Source organism: Parasteatoda tepidariorum, chromosome 2, assembly GCF_982258835.1.
Source record: "Parasteatoda tepidariorum strain Cologne lab strain chromosome 2, Ptep-v5.0, whole genome shotgun sequence".
Lineage (NCBI taxonomy): Eukaryota > Metazoa > Arthropoda > Arachnida > Araneae > Theridiidae > Parasteatoda > Parasteatoda tepidariorum.
The window spans coordinates 91,205,966-91,228,098 of record NC_141756.1 but is presented as its reverse complement, the minus strand read 5'-3'; the positions used below and the strand labels follow the sequence as shown (position 1 = coordinate 91,228,098).

At 28.9% G+C, this 22,133-nt stretch overlaps 1 protein-coding gene across 2 annotated transcripts in view; it reads left to right on the top strand.

The window, feature by feature from the left end:
* Positions 1-8,497, top strand: part of LOC122268286 (acetylcholinesterase-like) — a 132,215-nt gene extending 123,718 nt beyond the window's left edge. For both annotated transcript variants that reach the window (XM_087157731.1, XM_087157732.1), the window contains exon 8: positions 7,139-8,497. In XM_087157731.1, coding sequence (XP_087013857.1) covers positions 7,139-7,254 — 116 coding nt within the window. In that variant the 3' untranslated portion in view covers positions 7,255-8,497. The remainder of the gene's footprint in view (positions 1-7,138) is intronic.
* Positions 8,498-22,133: the final 13,636 nt, after the last annotated feature.

Genomic DNA, 22,133 nt, shown 5'->3' with positions numbered 1-22,133 from the left:
TGAATAATTATATTCAGAAGTTTGAATATAAATTTAAATATTTCTTATCATGTATGTGGCACTTTAGTGAACAGTTCGGGAAAAAAAAAAAAAAAACAATTGAATAAATAAAAAAATAAAATAAAAAAATTTAAAAAAAGAAAGAAATGGAAATAACTATACGGAAATAAGAATCAAAGAAATTACTTTTGATCTAATCATGGGGATCTTCACGTTCGAGGACTCAATCTTATTGGTTAGAAGGGGCAACCTCAAATATGCTAATTAATTGGTGTAGCTACACAATAACACAATAACGTCTCTGAATAAATCCCTGAATAAACATGCCTTTTTTCCGATGGGTTCGAATTTCTGATTCCCAAAATATAGAGGGTAGCTGTAATCTGGGTAATATGCCATAAACTTTTAAAAAAATGTTTTTTTAAAATTTATTTTCTCAGGAACGATTTGACAGATATCTCTCAACTTTTGTATTTTGCCATGTAAAATTATATTTTTTAACTTTAGCGAAAAATTTCATATCCTTCAATTCAAAATTTGCCGACTATTATCATGTAAAATAATAAAAAATAATAAATAATTATTAAAAGTTCTTTTTTGCATAGAAATATCTATAAAATTTTATAATTGTGCTCATTTCGTTTGAAAAGTTCTCAAGATATGGCAAAAAGTGCAATTATATAATAAAAGGTAAAATTAACAATAAAGTGTCCAAACTTTGAACCATTCTCCTCACCAAACTATTGGTATCATATTTCCCAGACTGCGGCTACTCCCTATAGTTAAGGGATCAAAAACCCGAATCCTTCTTAAAACAAGGTATGTTTATTCAGAGAAAGTACGTTTTTGTGTCTAATTTCGTAACTTAAAATATCCTCTGCACTAATAAAATATTATATTTGAGGTCACCCCTTTGAATCACTAAGTTTGAGTCCTAGAACCCAAAGATCCGATCATTAGGTCAAAAGTTATTCAGGTGCTCCATTGTTTTGCACACTGTACATTCATAAAAAAATCTCCACACTCTTTTTAGTGTTTTAAACGTTACATGTACAGTACATTCTGGGTTAAAGGGTTAAAACGAGAAGTTCTATTAGGTTATGAGTCACTAAAATAACACGCATAGTAAAACTGGTTCGCATATTTTTAAAATAATGTTCAATTATTGAGTTCATAAATCAAATGTTTTTATATTCGTCTTATTATTATTTATATTTGCAAATAAAAATAATTTCCGGTTTTTCTCTCGTCCATCTGAATAAATTTGGACGATAAATAACTCCGCGTACAGGCTTATTTTTCTACCTTATACACTTTTTTGCACGGAAGATAGAAAATAAAGAGTATTAAGCTTACACTTTAAAAATTGTTAATAACAACTTAGAGCCACGATGGCTCAGGGGATAGAGCGTTCGCCTCCCAATGAGGTGAACCGGGTTCGAATCCCAGTGATGGCTGGTGGATGCGAATCCGCATCCGGCTTGCACCAAATACAGTGCTCAATATCCTCAGTGGTAGACGGATCATGGGTTAGAGTCATTTTGCCGTCAGGCTAACTCTGGGAGGTTCTCGCGGTTTTCCTCTATGTAACGCAAATGCGGGTTAGTTCCATCAGAAAGCTCTCCGCGAAGGCAAAATCGCTCCCAGTACTTAATACAGGAAATACCTTGTCTTCTGGTTTGGGTTCAAAATTACATTAGAAGGAGTTTAGGAGTTGAACATTAGTAGACGTAAACCCAAAAATTGGGTTGGCTGGGGAGCGACAGTTATAAAATTAAATAAAATAAATAGGTAGCTTTGATAAAATAAATATTTAAAGAAATTACGATTTGAAATAGGTTCTGCATAAAAGATTCTCACTGTTTTATATACTTGACTTTTTGTCTTGTCTGAAATATAAGTGTGCTATATTCGACAAACTTTAATACTTTGAATCTTTGAACTATTCTTAATGTCATAATTTACCAAGTTTTACCCCAAAATTTTACTAACAATGATAAGTTTTTCATTTTTAATGTTAATTATTATTTTCACTAATGTAATGTTAAAATTGTGTTTAACAATATTGAGTATGTATAATTTTCTAATATGTTTAAGACAATTTAACAAGGAAATTTAAGAAATAAAAACTGTCTAACTATGAACAATTATGACTTCATATTTAAACTACAAATAAGGCAAACAGCAAAAGTTAAATAAAAAAAACTGCTGATAAGATGAAACGTAAGTTCATAGATGTTTTGTAACTATTTCTCATGGAATTTATGTTAATATAAACGATTGTAAGGCAATTTTTATTTACAAATGCTAGCAAAAAGATAAGCCTGACAAACTTTTAACGAACTTTAAACAGATACAGGTGAGAGACGCTTTATGTTTTCATAGATATAAAATGACTTTATTTATCTAACAAAAAAAAACAAACAATAGACCTTCTTTAGTTTGCAAACTACAAGTTGATAAAAGAATGTCTAAATATTATCTACAAAAAAAAAAATTGATTATCTGCTAGAAGCCTGGAAAAAGATTTTTGTTAAAACTTCAAAAACAAGAGTTCATTTCGTAAACAAAATGTTAATAATACAAAAGTATAAATATAAAAATATAATTTTGCATAATTAACATTTCGTTTACAGACAAAAAATTTGTTTACATTTTATTTTTTTAGATACGATAATATGTTTAAATGCTTTTCTAAAAATAAATTACAGGTGTGATGCAAATATTCCTTTATAAGTTACACTTAAATTTGTTTATTTAATTTGAATTTATTGTTTTAAAAGGGACACAACGAAATGTTTAAAAATCTTTTTAGCGTGCATATTTGAGATTTCATAAAATAGAGCTCACTGAGATGAAAAAATAAAAGTGAATTTTGTATTAAAGCTCAAATGAGTGGAATCATCATTAACATGCACTTGAAAAATTTTTGGATCAAATTACGACGTAAAGCAGTTTGGTTGCACAATTCATTTTCATTGTAAAATAATATACTGTAATTTTTACAGTAATATTTACTTAAATTAGCTTGATTCAGTGATTTTACAGTAATTATTAATGCATAACTACGGTATATCAGATTTTTTATTCCGTAACATGTACCGATAAAAATGGATTTTACTGCTAAAAGTACCAACACCTTGAGTGCCGTAAATTTGCACGGTAATCTGATCAGGAATTTTTTACAATGAGCTGAATACAGTGCCTCTAAATTCAGAATCAATTTCTTGCCTTTTAATATGAGTAAATGCTGATAAATATATTTGATTATAGAAAGTAATTGCTAATTTTATTTGTTAGTTTACCACAATAAAATCATCGCTCAACATTTCTTAAAAAAAAAAACACTCTAACTGTAATGACTTTTAATGTAAAAATTAAGGAATATTTTCTATGTTACTTAGTCTGTAGTTGGGCAACATTTCTTCAATAAAACTTTTTTAAACTAATCCATTAAAGTAATGTACTTTTTGAAATTAAATTTTTTATTTAACATGATTTTAAAGGACCGTATGTCTAGTTCTTATTTTTAAAATAAGAAAAATGTTAATTCTTCTTTTTACCCTTCTGGATAATATCTTGTAAAATGTTTTAGGAAAATTAAGATGTAGTTAGGACTTAAATATTAGTGCTGTTGGTTAACAAGTGATTTAGAAATGTTCATACTCGGTAGTTAACACTAAGCAATGCACTTAGTTTTGGATTAACTGATCCTTACGTCTTTTAAAATAATTAGAAAATTTCCAAAACAAAATATTTAATAATTATGAAAATAAAATCAGTGTGTTTTTTTAAATGCATTTGCAACTAAATTTGCAGCAAAAAAGACTATTAGATCAATTTTAATAAGGCAAAAATATATTAATGCATTTTATTTAAGTAATTCAAATATAAGGTAGAATTTTGTTAATATTTAATAAAATTTATTTTTTCTCATACTTTAAGGCTTGTAAGTTTCTAATTTTAACTTAAAGTATTTATTTATTAGTAGCAAAAAAATGGCAATCATGTCAAAATCAAGTACAAAAGAGCCCAAAATATCTCTTTATTTAAATTAAACAAAATAACTACGAGGAAAAGCATATATTGGAAGAGAGTAATTTAAGAACTTTAATGACTCATTGTAAAAAATTTATGAATTTTAAAAATAATTATTCTTTGTTAACACTTTTCTATTTGATGACTTCGCTATCTTTCCACAACTTTGATTAAATATATTTTCTATATCTTTTACTTTTCTTCTGTTGAATAATATATAGAACAAAGAAATTTACGAAATATGTTTCGTCAAAAAACTACATATTTATTTGGAAACAAAAACGATCTGAAATAATAATTAAATAGAAACTTAACTCCTATCTAGAGGTAATTATTGTTAAAATTTGTCTTTATTTTAAGAAAAGAATCCGTTTTATGATTAGTATTTTAATGATTTTTGCTTCTAGCTAATCATTTTTGCTATGTAAACGAATTCACTGATTAAAGTTTTTCTTATTAAAAGTAATGTTTTGTTGAAAAAGCTGTAATGTTTAGTCGCTGCTCTAACAAGTTTATTTTTAATGTTAAATAAAATCACGCTTCAAGCTATTATCATCTTCCTTTGAAAAAGAAATATTTTTTATTTCTTCCTTTTCAACATTATTTTGTCTTATCAACATAAGATAATTAACTTCATCTATCTTCCTAAAGTGAGTTTTAGAAAATGAACCCAAAAATAAAAGAAATTTTTTATTATTTTATCCTATTTTTAATGAAAGAAGAATATGCTATCTAAAAATGTTGCTAAGTTAGAGAATAATATCCAATTGAATAGATAGCTTATGTTTTCTCTATAATGGGAAATCTTTTTTTTTCTTCTTTCACAGTACTGAAAATTCAGAATACTTCGTTTTGTTTATTTCTCAAATGATACAGCAGGCAAAAAAGTTGTAGAACAAGAGCGCAGAAGAATCTTAAACTAGAATGTAGTCCTCCAAAAAAGGAAGAAAAAAAAAAACGTGTATTATGGATATCTCAGAAACTATTACTCTTACTTCTTATTTTACTTTTCATGCTATTGTTATCTCCCAGATTCTTCTTTTCGATGTAAATAACGGTTCTTTATATTCCTATTCTTATTTCTTTCCAATTCTGCATAGGTACTTTTGAAACTGACGAAAAAAAAAAGCTTCGTAAACTATGCTAAAATATAAAAGATAACTTTTTAATCTTTGTAATGCAATTGAATCTGGATTGTTATTAGTTGTGCTAATTGATTGTTAATAGATTGTAGCGACTACTATCAACCACCATCAACAGATGGCGATACCAAGGGGTTTGACGTCATTCCTTTTGGTATCGCCATCTGTTGATGGTGGTTGATACTAGTCGCTACAAGATAAATTTGAAAACTATAGTTTCCAGTAGGTAGGTAGGTACTTAATTGACATAGCGCTACAGCTGCACAATGGGCTATCGCTGACTGTCTAAGAATCATTCCTGAGAATGATCCTAAGAAATGCCGCCAGAATTTTGATCCTCAGCAGAGGGGATTGCTCCTCCATTTTGGTAGCCCGATGACTTACGTATGAAGTCGAGCACTTTACGGTAGAACAATTCTACAAAGACGGATACCGTGCACCCTCAGTTCCTATGCAGGCTGATTAAAATGGTCACCCAGCCACTTACTGACCGTATGCAGTGATGCTTGCCTTCGGTATTCTGCTGAAAACCATGAATTTACGAGCAGTTCAGTGTAGGATATAGTGTTCAATAAAAACCCATTGACGTTTGAAATATTCACATGTGTTTCCTGTTACACAGCTCTGTAATGATCACTCTGATACACTCTAAAAAATTTCCTTAAAATTCGGAGAATCGACCATTATTTTACTGTAAGTTTCCTTCTTTGACAAAAATGTCCAGTGCCCATAATAGCAATACATTTCAGCACAATTAGTTGAGTTATCTTTAGTTTATACAGTAATCATATAAAGTTTTCAATCAAGGCATTCACAGGAGGCTTGCTATCAGGCTCGTGACGTCACAAGACAAACGGAAACCTGATTTTTTTTCTCCTCCAGTTCTTTTTCAGGTGAATTTTGCAGCGCGAAGAAAACTTTGAGTCTGATCTGAATTCAGGTGCGTGATTATTGGCTGTTTGCATCACGTGGTGATCCTAGCAAGATGGGGTTCCTTATATGAGCAATGGTGTAAATTTGACAGGCATTTTTTAAGACTTATGGCATCAGAAGACTGCTTTCAGGCGCCTTTTTTTGTCTTCTTGTAAATAGGGTAGAATTCGGAAATGTACAACCTTTTCTGTAATAGTTACAGCAACGGACAATGAATGCAAAAGGCATGGGTTCGAACTCAGGTGGTTCCAGAGAATCCTTGCACTCCCTTTTCATTGGTGAGCAAGGACAATGACTACGAAGCTCTCTCAATCCTTGCAGTACTACACTACTTTGCCTCGTCCTGTGGTTCGCCTTGATTTCAAGAACGTTCGTCTTCTAATAAGGTGAACCAGGTTCAAATCCCAGTGATGGCTGGTTGATACGAATTCCGTATCTGGGAGTCCCCTTGCTGTCAGACTAACAGTGGGAGGTTTTCGTGGTTTTCTCTCCATGTAACTCAAATTCTGATTAGTTTCACCAAAAAGTCCTTCAGGAAGGTAAATTTTTCTTAATGCTTGATCCAGGAATTCCCTAGTCTTCTGGAGTGGGTTGAAAATTATAAGGCTACGGAGTTGAACATTAGTAGTCATATACCCGAAAAATTGGGTCTGCTGTTCAACGACGGTTATAAAATAAAATAAAAACAAATCGCTTAATTCTCAAACAACGTCAATGCCCAAACTGCAGATAATTTTTACGACAATAAGCTTAGTTTTCGATCAGTGGTCATACATTTTCCGAAAAAGAAATTACGGTCAGACCTGTAATTTTGTGGTCATGATATCCTTACGGGCATAAATTTATTTTTACGGTCAGAGGCTGGAGGACTTTTTACGGGTCATTGACCGTAATATTTTGGAGCGTCTCTCCAAAAATTTCCAGAAAATATATTTTAACAAATTTATTTAGAACATTATAAGATTAAATGGTTGTTTTTTTATAAAAGTTAAAGATGATAATTTGTTTATATCATTTTTTTTCAGCCAACCACAACCCTAAATGCACTGGCATAAGTTATGCTACCCAATCTCGTCTATCAACTGGTCTCACACAGCTTCTGGTAGTGTTCCTCACCCTTCTCCTCTACAGATCAACGTAGAACGCAAACTAAATTTTAGTCAGAAGTCATTGTGCTGATTTAATGTCGATACTATTGGAGAATCAGTTGAATTGCAAATCACATCGGCAGAGAGCCATCAAGACTGTGATGTGTTATTTATCAGCGGTAACGCAGGGTCAGATTCAACTCTGCCAGCATGTAAAATCGATTAACAGACAACTCAACTCTGCGAAACCACGGTTTATTTCGATCCCCTATCGAACTTGGAATGGGGATTGCAAATCAAGCCTAGACTTCATTTCAAAACACAATAAAATATTCTTAATCCGACCCTGTGTTGCATTGCAAACAATTGCTGTTGTTTGGAGTACATTGAAAGGTATTATAAACTGTCGGCAAGCTTTGAATAAGTGTATAGAGCATTTATTTTGGCTCGCTAAAAGTACTGTGCTATATGTGTTACATTTTTCGCCTAAATTTACAAATCATGGCGCAAAGTGGTCTGACCTTATTGTATTCATACAATTTTGCTGTAAAAATTGTAAGTGAGCTATTATTCATTGCAAACACTCTACCTAAACAAAATATAAATTCTTCTTAATATTAAAATAGACTGAATTTCTCTAGGATATTAGAAAATTCATAATTTATTACAGATATATGAATATGTATTTAAAAGCAATTCTACCGTTTATCCTTACTATCATTACAAACATATTTATATAATAAATTCATTCTTGAAAATAATCGAACTTAAATATATTCTCTATTTTAAAAAGATAATTATCATTATAAATATATTGATTCATATTTATAGAAGAATATATGAAATCAAACATTATCGGATTATGAAATGTATATAATAGTAAGTTTAGATTGAATTTCATCTTAATCTCTGACTTATTTATTTTTATCGAAGCATTCAATTTGTGAACGACGTTTTTAAATAACTCGTTCTTTGATTGCTAAAAAGGCAGCAAAGAAAAATACCTTAAAAACCATTTACTTTAGTTTGTTATAAAAATTTACTAATTTTAATTTTATGAGACGAATTGTTTTAGCGAATAGCCTTAAGTGATTTATATCAACTGTGAAAGCTTATATTTAAAGGTGCTATTTATTTCCTTTCAATCTTTTTTAAGGAACTGTGAAAATCTTACTCTATAAATTAATTTGAGATTTTTTGTAAACAAGATATTCTGTAATTACCACCCTTAATATATGTTTTTTTAGAATCCTCATAAAAAAGAATTTAAAAAGTATGTACATTAGGAATCTCAAATATTATTTTATAAAAACAACAACAAAAAACGTTATCATATTCTAACGAATCACTATAGAAGAAATAAAGAATGAAGACATGAGAAACTGTTTGATTAAGGGAGAATTTTAGAAGTGTTTCTAACAATTGCCTTATATTCTTCGTATCTATTTATTAGGCAATCAAATAGGTTCTATTGTTTTGAAACCCACTTTCCCCAGTAGTGATTCCTTAAGTTTCTACAGTTTCCTTTTTTGTTTTTTCTTGCTCAAATGTTAATGTGCGACCCGATGTATATAATTTTGACAAGTATTCAAAAATTAGCTATTAAGGGAAGCCATAAAAGAACATCCTACATTTTCAAACTAAAGCTGGTTAAAAAACAATTAAAAAAATTTCTTCCTGTATTATTTAAAGTGGTAGTGCTATTTAAATTCACAGTGTCATGTGTTTATAAAAATCTGTATATTAAACTTAATGACAAATACACAAACCAAATAATTTGTCTTTATATTTAATCGTATGTGATTTGTTGAATAAATGTTAATCTCTAAGAAATGTTATAACTATCGAGATTATAATATACTTAAAAGAAAATAAGAATTGTTAATTTTGTTAATTGAAAATAACTGTTTTTGTTGAATTTATCTAGGCAAAGAATAATAGCCTATCCTTTGTTTGAAAACTATTTTTATTACTCTTAAAACTATATTGAAAAAATATGTTCCGTAAAATGCATTTTATTAACTTGAAAATGTGTATATTGTTTTATGTTTGATGTTCTATATAAGTTAATTATAAAATTTCTTATATTTAAGTTCTCTTTAATTATGCATACATTGTTGCATATTAATGTATGTTGTATTCATGATTCATTTATTGAATTTCCTTTATTATTCATACAATGTTGTTTACAAGAAGACTTTATGTGCATGAGTTATATATTTTGTTTTTAATTCGCCCAGTCTTGATGTTCATAAGTTAAGTTTTCTATATATATGATGTTTTTGTTGTTAGTTATATAATTTTTTATCAACTGTATATATTCATATTTTTTAATTATTGAATAATGTAATAATGTACAAAGTAAATATGTATATACATTTAAAAAGAGTTTTCAGAATTTTAGTTAAAGGTTAAATGATTATAAATGCAAAACCAATTTAAAAATAATTTTAATAAGAAATTAATTTTTCTTATTTTATGTGCTGATTTGATACTGAATTAAATGATTTTTTTAAAAATCTGCTATTAATTTAAAGCGCGTTAATTGTGTATAATATCCAATCACGCTCTTCTTTTTTTTTAATTAAGTTAAAATATTTATAGAAACTAAAATAATTTATTGGAAGTAAGCAAAAGGAATTTCTTTTTTAAAAAACCTTAACAATATGTTTTTAATTAATTTTTTTCCCGTTATTTACTTTTTAGTTTAAAGACTTGTTTTTGTTTACAAGCGTTTTATGTATCAAAAAAAAAAAAAAACTAAATTAAGAAAAAGGAGAATTTGACAGTTACGTTGTTTTTCTGCGACAGAGATGGAGAGTTTTAATAGTTTGGGAATATAAAATATTGCTGATAATTATCATTAACATGTTACAATTTATTTTCTTACAAATAATCTCCGATTAGTTTTTCATTGGCAGAAAAATTTAGTGAAAAGTTTAATAATTACTTGATGTTTAAAACATCAGTTTAAAATCTGCTTCAAAATAATGCATTATAGAGCTAACTACATTGCTCAGTGGCTCTAGTTCAGTGGTTTTTAAAGGTATGTAGCCTTCGAAATTCTTCTTGAAAAATATTTTTTTACGGGTCCTATCCCAACCATAGGCATTCTTTGTCGTACTAGAGTCGTAATTTATTATTCAATAATCTTAAAAATTAAATCGAAAGAATACTAATAAAACTGTTTTTTTTTCTCCTTAATAAATTGTCTTGCGTTGTTTATTATTCCTACTTTAATTGAATAAAAATATATGAATGGAGGAATACTTACAAGAATTTAAAGAGTTTCCAAATAAATTTCATAACTATGTTTCCTGTCAGTAATTCTATTCTAATGAGATTTGAGCAGTTTCTGACTTGAAACGTGAACTGCACTGTTGGATCGCATGATTGAAGGATTCAACATTCAATCATGCGATTCAATGCATTCAATCATGCATCAGGATTTTGAGTAAGCTGAAAATTTTTTTACTGAGGCTATGTTTTACATTGAGTTTGTTTTGTTATTTTGATTTTATATATAACAGTTCCGAAGAAATCCCTGTATATCTAAATTTATTGTTTGAAATAGAATTTAATATTAAATTATTTCATTTATCGTTTTTGTTAACAGTATTTCAAGAACTTCCGATGCTCTCTAAGCAAACTCATAGGAATCCAAGAGACCATAGTTTAAGAACTTCTGTGATAGATTATTAAAATAATTTATTTTTATGATAATATTTTTATTTTATTATGATCAGTTGAAAAATATTATTGTTCATTATAAAATTATAATGCAAATAAGATAGATAATTTTAAAAAATGTTTAAATAAATTTATTTTTAATAATTATTCCACACTTTTTTTTTCATTTGTCAACTTTTCATTTGTCATTCAAATTGTTTAAAGCATTTTCTAAAATTGTTGATATTTAATTAAGTGTAGCTTTAAAATCAATGACATAGTTCTGTTTTTCCATGCTTAGTAAAAAAAAATTCTGCTTATTGAAAAATCGCAATATAAGTTAAGTTTTAAGTTAGATAATTTAAAAAATGTTAAAAATATAGATATTTCTAATTGTAATTCTACTATTTTTAGCATTTATTTTGTTTAACATTGATACAAATTGCTTAAAACAGTTCTGAAATAGATAATATTTGACAGAATAAATTCAATGAATTACTTGGCTTTATATTTCATATTTTTTACTGTATTTATAAAGAAATAATAGTGTACTCGTAGTTTGTAAGGTAATTATTAATAATAATTCGTAAGCAAAGTGAATTACAAGTAAAATATATCGGTTTAGTTTCATTATAAACTACATTTTATAATTCAAGAGTAAAATATAAGTAGAAATTATTTGTTAAACATCATTAATTCAAAAATTTTAACAAACTGATTCTATAATTCATTTAATTCTACAAAATATTTCTTTTTAGGACTTAATTTGTACTTTTTAAACATAACTTGCTTTTTACAAATATTTAAATCTAAATTAAATGTTACTTTTACTTATGAGCCTGAAAATTAAATCCTGATATTTATAAAAACCTAATTCTCTCGTAAATATTTTAGTGCATATGAAATGTAAATGATACTTAAGACCCTGGAAATAATGAACCTGGAATTTATCAAATATCTTAATTCTTTTATAAATATTTTAGTACACATTAAATGTTACTTATACACTGTTGGAATTTTCATTGTAAAATTACGGGGAAATAACCGGATGCAGTCTGTACATTCAATTAACCGTAAAGTTTACGGGCTGGAACATTCCTTACCTTTACAGTTTTGCTGCATGCATTATTATATCATTATGCTGTGAAAAAACCGTAAGAATGAAATTCATGACATGGGAACTAGGTTATGCTAGGCTTTTCGTTAGGTAATGAACATAGGAGTTAAGTTGTTGTTGAGTTGTGTTTTGTTAATTAAAGCGTGGAATGTGGCTTCCGATAGCACCATCTATCGTGACAATTAGGAAATACTATACTTTTCGTGTTAAGCAATTCTATGGTGCTGCCCTCTAAGCATGAATGAGAATTTACTTTTTTAACAGTCGCGGGTCACCAATTATGGAGAGCATTTTTCAGTTGCTGAATTTTGAGTGATTCAACAGGAAATTTTTCATTTGCGGAAGGAAGGGAAGTGGTATCAACGCTGGGATTTGAACCCCCATAGAGTCGGTCATGAGATTGACAGAGAAGACCTCTCAGTTACAGTTAAGTACCTATCTGCATGGAACTGAGTGGCTTCTTGTGGGCCAAGTTGGGACGGATTGCGGTTGTTTAACCGTATTTTTTAAAACGGTCAATAAAAGATTTTTCTCTCAGAGTTAAAAGTTTAAATAACAACTTTTTTACGGTTATTTGACTGTTTTGGTTGAATATGGTAAAATAAAATTTTTTTTTACGGTTATTTGACTGTTTTGGTTGAATATGGTAAAATAACAATTAAACAAATTGTTATTTAACCATTTTTTCTAGGAAACTTCTAACAGTGTACTTAAGACCCTGTAATTTTAGAACATTTATGAAGGACTGTTATTCAAAAACCTACACATATAATTAAGGATATGTCATTATATACATGTGTGAAATGTTATAAAATGTTTTTGCGTGTCGTATCACTTCATAGATTCAATGCACTCATTGTTTAGTTTCTTCTTGTATTTAAATCATGGCATTGTAAAAAGAAGAAGACAACAATATCGTTTCTCGTTGATATAACTGCCATATATATTTTACTTAGTCGTCAAAACAAGCATTTGCATAATAATATTATTTGAAGCTGCCAAATGTTGAAAGCAGTTTATGTGCTGTTAAATGTGAATGATGTAAACTATTTGAATAATGGACATATCTCTACCTGTCTAGTAACTGAAACATATCATTATAAGAATTAATAATTTCATAATTAATTAGTCATAATCTTCTTATTAGAAATAAAATCAAAACAATCAAGTTTGTTTCGTTATTTTTACTTTTTTTTCCTCGTGCATCTTCTTCGAAATAATGCACACTCTCAGAAATGAAATTTGATTACTCAGCCATTCTTGAGCTGTGTTTCGTTACGAAATCACGATTTGTAGCGAATTTGCAACGAAACGCGAACTCTCAAATCTATGACGAAAATGTTTCCTCAACTCAAAACTTCACCGTAGTGCATTGTGAAAAATTGTTTTACCAGATCTGTCCTTCTTATGTTGTTTGGATGAAATTGATAAATCTATATGGTGGCCCCGATAAAGTGATTATTAGAAAAGTTTAATACATTCAGCATTACGATTTTTTTTACTTTTTTGAAAACAAAATAGATTAATTAAAATATTCCTTTAATTTTGACGAAATTTGTTTCTTTGATACTTATGTGACGACAGTTATTTAGTCACTTTGATGAAATTTGTGTTCGCAGTACTAGTAAACGGTTTCGTCAAAAACGAAGAAAGTTTCGTAGTAAAATTTGAGTATCCATTTTTTATTCGGTAAAAATTGAGTTTCTCCACCATCATCATTTCACTCCGTAGGAACTGGTTTTGATTGATTCTGATATTTAAATAAATGTAAACATTTCATCGAATTCTGTATTTTAAATTTATTTTTACTTACTTTTCATTGTAAAATTATCTTTTGTAAAACTTACAAACAATTATAACGAATTGAATTGATTTTTAAAATGTAGTTGGTTATGTTTTATATAATTAGAAATACTTCTTACGGGTAGCAAAAGCAAAGCAAGTGCTTTGAGAAAACGATTATTTATAGAACATGTTTTCATATTTCTAAGAAAAATATGTAGATTTTTTCATGAAGCATATCTTAAAACTGGGTTTCGCACATCTTGCGAATTACACCTGTCCAATTATTTTACGCTTAAGAATGCTAGATTATGCCTTATTCAAATGAAAATAATATTTATTAAGGGGACCGCAAAGATTTTGAGCAAATTATTACATATTTGAAGAACTTATTTTCAAATTCATATAAAAGAAGATTAAGGAAAACATATTTTCATTTATCTATAAATATTTTGCACAGCGTACAAATATTGCTGTTAAGTAATAGAGTGAAAAATTTGTCTGGTATGTCTTGGCCACAAAGAAAGAATACAAAAAATAAAAAAAAATAGCAAGCGATTCTATGAATGTATGTAACTAAAAAATATTGTATATATATATATATATATATATATATATATATATATATATATATATGGGTCATTCTCACGAAAACTGTCATTTTTCAGTTCATAAAATCCCGAAAAAGTAAAGTGAATAAAAAGCTCTGAAACTTTTTATATTAATAGAAATATGTAATGGCATTATAAAGAAAGTATATATCCTATCAAATATACTTAATATTTAAATTAATTAATTTTTTAAATAGTTAATTTATAATTAATTAATTTATAATAATTAATAATTAATTAACTAATTTAATAAATAAATTAATTAATTTAATAAATAAATTAATTAATTTAATAAATAAATTAATTAATTTAATAAATAAATAAATTAATTTAATAAATTAATTTATTAATTTTTTATTTTATTTTTCAAATTAATTAATAAGTAAATTAATCATTTTCACTATTTAAAAAGTGAGGGAATGACACTAATAGTGAGGGAATGATATTTTATTTTAATACATGTTTTTATCTAAGTTACATCTACCTAAAGTTTGAAAATGATGACATACTAAGTATATCGAATATTTAATATAATTTACTCTTATGTATTTAATAGTTTTTACAGGTTTGGGAAATAAAATTGACTGGCACGATTGAACAAAAAAAAAATTTAATAATATACTCATCTTGAATCATTCCCTCACTTCAGCGTCATTCCCTCACTTTATACACTAGTGAGGGAATGACGAATTCAATAAAATTTAAAAATAACAGTTAGGCCTAATTAATTTCTGAAGTCAATCACATACAATTATATTCATACAAGAAAGCAACATATAATTATCCACTTTCTCGATGAAGTTGTATTTTATTTTACTCTAAAAAATGACATGAGGGAATGACAAATGTAAAAAATTTTACCTGGTTTGATTTACCTGTTGTTAAAATTTTTTTTTTTATTTCAGTAGCAATTTTTTTCTTTTTTTAAACCAGCAGCGGGGACAAGTGAGGGAATGACATATTGGTATATTTTAATTACCTAAAATAAATAAAAAATAAAAATTGATAATTTTATTTTTATTCTTTTGTTAACTTGCATTCTGAAGGACACTTTCCCTGAATTTTTTTTTTTTTTCGTAAGCTGTAAAACAGACATAAAATATACTGGGGACATGAAAATGACTGTTTTTGTGAGAATGACCCATATATATATATATATATATATATATATATATATATATATATATATATATACTGTTTTGTTTGATTAGTTTGGTAGTTTATAGGTCTTTCGTTAAACCAGAAAATTATATTGAAAAGACGAAAGAGATGCATTTAAAAATGAAATTGATGTTAACTTTTTGTATGCATTAAGCAATTGTAAATGCATAATGTTTACAAAACTCATACAAACTACATATTAGTATATATGTTTCAGCCAAACCAGCTAAACCTATGAGTTATTTGGTTTATTTAAGACTATTTGATGAAAGAATTTTTAATTTCCCACTCAAAAAGTGTACCGATTTTAACTCTAACTTAGTCAATATGTTTTTTTTCTCAATATAATTACCAATCAGGTTCTTAGATTTCATAGAAATAATAATTGTAAATTATTTTAAATAAGTTGACAATTTTAAACAGATCTAATAATTACTAATTTTTTAGTTTTTCATTCTTTTAATTTCATTTTAACAAAATTATAAGCAATTTGAGAAATCCATCTGATCTCACTATTAGCCTAGATTTATTTTTAAGGACAAAACTAATTATGATAATCTATTCCTTCAGCTGGATGAAATAATTTGGTCTTACTTAATTACTTAATTAATGAGTTTATTTAAATTATTAATTTTGAGCTTTACAAAAATAAGTTTTAGTTTTAATTATGCAGTATAATAAATTTTTTTTTCTATTTAAGTAAGTATATGGATAGGGCTCTGACCTATAAACGGACACCCCCAATGAATACAAGTAATTCGTGTAGATTTAATAATTATGAAAGAATTTATTAATTAAAGGTGAAGTCTAAGAACAGCTTTCTAGTCATATATGTAGGTTCTGACTTATTAACTGTCGCCCTAGAAGACCAGTAAAATGGTTTATTCCTTGTTTGTGTTTGTTTGTCCTATAAATATTTCTAGTACGAATGATTTTTTATTTTATTTTCTTTATGGTTTGTAACATATTTATAAATAATTATTGAATGGCTTCAATACATATATGGTTTAAATGTATATGAATATAAATTTTTAAAATTTTTCACCTGATTGTTCGCTAGATGCACTTTTAAAGCGATCTTCAATGTTTGACAAAACGCTCATTACTTCATTTGAGAGAAAGAGAAAAATCTAACAGTTTAAAGAATAAAATTCAAATCACATAAGCAATACTAGTAGCTAAAATTAGTGCTAAATAAGCTAAATTAGTAGATATTATTTAAAATTTTATTTGCATGCATAAAATTCAAACGAAAGGAACACATATCAACCCACACCAATGTCTTGATTTCCTTACCGTTTTATCATTTATCCATCCCACTGTGGATTGGATTGGTGAAAAGATCCAGCAAAGCCACCTGAAAAGAATTGTACTAACAATTCCTGGGGTTGGTGAGAGATATCGAATAAGGTTGCTTGGTCTCTAATATATTTGAGATAAAACGTAAGAGAACTTTAGGTATAATAGAAAATAAATTAAAGTATTCAAAATAAATCTTCACAAAATGTGCGAAATGTGCGGAGCGAATCACAGATAACGAAGAAATCTTCTAGAACTGCGTAAGTAGTAGCGGGGAGTTGATGAGCTATTGGCGAGCATGGAATTCAAGAAGCAGAGCATACAAAATTTTAGGTAAATAAGAATAACATTGATGCAAAAAATTTTGCTCAGAAAGAAGTCAAACATGTCAAACCAAGGAGTAACCATTCAAACCAAGGAGTAACCATTCAAACCTAGGAGTAAACAGTCAAATTTCGGAATTACCAAACCAGTCAAACCTAAGAGTAATAAAACCAGATAAATCTAGGATGTACCAGTAAGACTTAGGAGTTACCAATCATACTTAGGTGTTACCAGTCAAAGCTAGGATTAACCAGTCAAACAAGTAAAACCTCGGAATTACTAGTCAAACCAGCAAAACCCTGTTAGCAGCCAAACCAGCAAAATCTAGGGATTACCAGCAAAACCTAGCGGTTAGCAGTAAAACCAGCAGAACCTAGGGTTACCAGCTAAACTTAGAGGTTACATACTTAGGTGTTACCAATCAAAGTTATACTTATCATACTTAGGTGTTACCAGTCAAAGTTAGGATTAACCAGTCAAACAAGTAAAACCTCGGAATTACTAGTCAAACCAGCAAAACCCTGTTAGCAGTCAAACCAGCAAAACCTAGTTGTTAGCAGTCAAACCAGCAAAATCTAAGGATTACCAGCAAAACCTAGCGGTTAGCAGTAAAACCAGCAGGACCTAGGGTTACCAGCTAAACTTAGAGGTTAACAGTAAAACCAGTAAAAATCAGAAATTACCAGTAAAACCAGAAAAGCATAGGAGTTACCAATAAAACCAGCCAGGGAGTTGCCAGAAAAACCTAGGAGTTAGCAGTAAAACCTTGAAGTTACCAGTAGCACTTAGGAATTACCAGTAAACCAGTAAAACCAATAACGAGTTTAAAAAACAAGTAAAAGTGAAGTTATAAAAAAAAAATACGATTTTGAAGTAAGTTTGTAAAAAATTGATAACTTCAAGTAATCAACATTGAAAAAAAAACATTTCGTTAAACATTATAACATCAATATTAAAAACATAACATCAATAACATTACAATAATGGGTAAAGAGTGACGAATAAAAAGTAGCTTAAAAAATAACGGGTAAAAAAAAACAAGTACAGTAAATTCCCGATTCTCGGCGGATAACGGTGAGGTATTCATAAAGAGCCAATATGAGTCCTGATTTATAGCGGTCGAACTACAAATACAGGATGAAGTTCAAATTTCAAAGAATAGATTCGTATTCCATCAAAGCAATGATATTGATGGCGAGTAAAGAAATTTAGTAAAACAATTTATGATTTGTGTCTAAAGCATTTTGTGAATTATCCGCTTATCCGCGTTAGAAAAATGGATTTCCGCGTTACTCAAATCAGCGCATAATCAGGAGTTTACTTAACAAAACAATAAAGTAACGATTTTAAAGTCCATTTAGGAAAAATCGAAAATTTAGAGAAATCATAAATTTCAAAACCAAAGTCAAAGTATTCATTAATAATCATAATTGTGACAGTAATATACCAAACTCACTCATAGTTAGTTAACTCATAATCATTAAATCATCCCAATGAATTTTATCATAAGTAAAAATTGAGAAATTTAAAAAAGAAAAAAAAAATGTTTTTTTTTACAAAACCAAAAAATTAAAAATAAATGAGTCTCTATAGAATTTTTTTTAATCCATACTAAAATATTCTAGAGACTTACTCATTATATAAATTAAGACGGATTAAATAATTAATTATAAATTTCGAGAGAGTGTTTGAGGAAGCAACCCTGTTAGAATAATTATAGCAATTAGGTATTTAAAGGTTTAATAAACTATTTTTCTGAAAATAGTTTATAAACGTTATACTTATTTTACAGTATTTCAAAGCACAATTTCCCAGTTCTAAAATTTCTTCTTTCTGAGCTCAATTCCTTTTCAACACCAAAGGTATTCACGTAGTGTATCACCACTGATTCTTTAAAAATAGAGAACGCTTGTTACTGGAATAATCAATCAATCAATTACTTTTGCAGCATTTAAGAGTTCAACGGGAAATTGCAATCATCAAAAGTGTTTCGAAAAAGTTAGCTGTTGAAACTTACATAATTCATTAAATCCATTATTGTAAAAAATTTTAATAAAAAAAATGTTTTTTGGAAAATAAATAAAAAATTCCCAAAAAATAAGATTTCTTTCATTTTTGTTATGATAATGATTCATAATGATTCATTCATTAATAATTCATCATTGATAATGATAAATAATGATTCATTTTTGTTATTAATACTTGTATTTAATAAAGTAACGAAAAACAAGTGAAAAGTATTAAATTTAAAAAGTAACGAAGTACAAGTAAGAGTAACGTACTTTACTTTTTATTTCTTTACAAGAAACTAAAGTATAAATATTGCCATATATGGAGGTCAGTTCTAAGCAGCGACCAAAGGTGTGCGATATTGTTCCTCTTTATATTGCTGTTGTTGTTGTCACTTGCCCCTACCAGCAAGCTTGTTTGATGAAGCCAAGAGAATTTAAGGCAGAGGGTGCAATTCTTGTTTTTCAGTGCCGCCATCTATGACCAAGAATGCGACTTCAGCCATGGAAACGGCATTCCCATTCATACATGCATTTATTCATCCACAGATCGTAATTTTGAAGTGAACTAGATCACGATCAATCTCCAATTCAGTACCCTCAAATGTATGATTTGTTTTGAGAACATGTAGGATTTTGTGACCCGACAGATTAGATATGCACCAGTCACCATTTACTAAGCGGGGAGACTTCGGCCGGCGGGGATTGAATTCAAGACCTCTTGGACATGGGTCCGACGCCCTACCAGCCAGGCCATACCCAACTTTTCCTTTAAATTGTTCTACCTAAAAGTGTTAGATTCTGACCAATAGTTGTTGGTCAATAATGTTGCAATAAAGTGACGTAAATAACGTATTTGTACTGAACCAGTAGGGAAAAAGTGTTATTTACATTCTAATTTAATTACAGATGCTACTTGTTGGTTAATTATAGGTGCTGCACACCCTTCAAGAAAAGTTTTATTGAAGAAAAGCTTTACAAGCTGTTTTGTATTATTTTTTAACTGTTCTTAATAATTATCTCATCGTATAAAAGAATCTGGGTCTGGAGGGTCTTATTGTTAGCACGTGGAGTCCGTGTTCGGGAGAACGGGAGTTCGAATCCCACCGGTCATGGGATCCCCGTGTATTAAATGGTGACTGGTGCACATTAAATCTGTCAGGGTCACAAAGTCCTCCAAGTTCCCATAACTCAGGGAGTAATCAGTTAGAGAGTGATCGATCTCTGATTCAGGTCAAAACTGTGGTTTGTGGATAAATTAATGAAGTGTGATTGGGACCTCTCTCTAAAACTGGCTGTTATGTGTTTGTGGCTGAAGTCGTATTCTTCACCATAGATGGCGCCACTATAAAAAGAAGAAACGCACCCTCTGTTTAAAATTTTTCTTGATTTCCCAGGCTTGCTGGTATTGGTAAGTAATATTGGTATAAATAATAACGTATTGGCGTAAGTAATAACAACAACAATAAAAATATATTAGAATTTTAGTGTTGCACAACGTCTCACTGATAAAAATTCTCATTACATACGCTAATATTTTTGGTGTTTTGATAAACCAACCTTCAAATATAATTCCTTACATTAAAATATCGTTCAAATAAATTTTTAAATTCTACCAAGATTTAATATCATGCAGTACAATTTCAATTCAGTTCTTCAACTTGAATGCATGGTATCTCAATGGCTACCCCGCTTTGGTAGTCTGATGAACAGCGCGCGAAGTCGAGCTTTTTACGCTAGAACTATATATATCGAAGACTGATACAGCACACCCTCTGTTTGCTGGTAGTCTAATTAAAGACGTGGCCCATCCACTCACTGTCTGCTGTCTGTGAGGTTTGACTTCCAGAGATTTACTAGGAACCGCTTCTAAACTATCAGTCTACAGCAGGTCATGTAATCATCTTAAAAGACCTATATATCATCTAAAGGGGTACAGTAGCCTCTATTGACCTTTTTTTTTTGTTTGTTTATTTGTTTACTTCTGATCACTATTTCATAGCTTGCCAAAATACAAAATTTGAGAATAAAAATAATTTTCTTTCTCCAAAACCAACGTATGCGCAAATCCACGCAAACCAAAGAATATATGAGCCATACCATATGTATGAACCAAAGTCCATATGAACGCGATTTTCTTATTTATTCATTAACTAATAAATTTTTAAAAAAAACCAGTTTGATATCTTTTATTTATTGAAAAGTGTTCAATAAAATCTACCAATTTTAAATATTAAGGTGGTAAGAATTTTCAAGAAATTTTAAATTTATTATTATACTTTAGAACAAGGCTGTCCAACTGCAAAGAGTCCACGGGCCAGAATTCTGGTCACTGATCACCTGGCGGGCAGCAGTTTGAAAAAGTTGGACAATACCCTCTTACCTCTTATAAATACAATAACAATTAATAGTTGAATTATTAATTATAAAACAATGGAACAGAAGGATTATAAAACAATTTGTTTACATTTTAATGGGAAAACTGAGGCCGATCAGCCTGAATAAGAAGTTGGCGGGCCACATGCGGCCCGAGGGCCGCCAGTTGGACAGCCCTGCTTTAGAAGAAAGTTTTAAAATGCAACCTTAATATTTAAAACTTAGTAATGACGTTCAATAGACCGGTTATATATATTTCTACAATAAGTGCATGTTTATGCATTAGTACAGGTTTAAATTAAAATAAAAGGGAACTCATTGGAAAATATTGATTAGTTGTTTTATAAATGAGCAAATCAACTTTTGAGGAAGTACCCAGGACACTTTATTTGAAATAAAATAAAAAACTTTCCAATCGCAATTTCGCCATTCTAAATTTCACAGGTACGATGCCATAAGGGATTTTCCTGATTTTAAACACATTATTATGAAAAATAACATCCATGATGATTCAGAACATTATATCCACGCAGCATTCAAAAAATGAAACAACAGATAGAAAGACGGTTTTGGGAACTGAAACT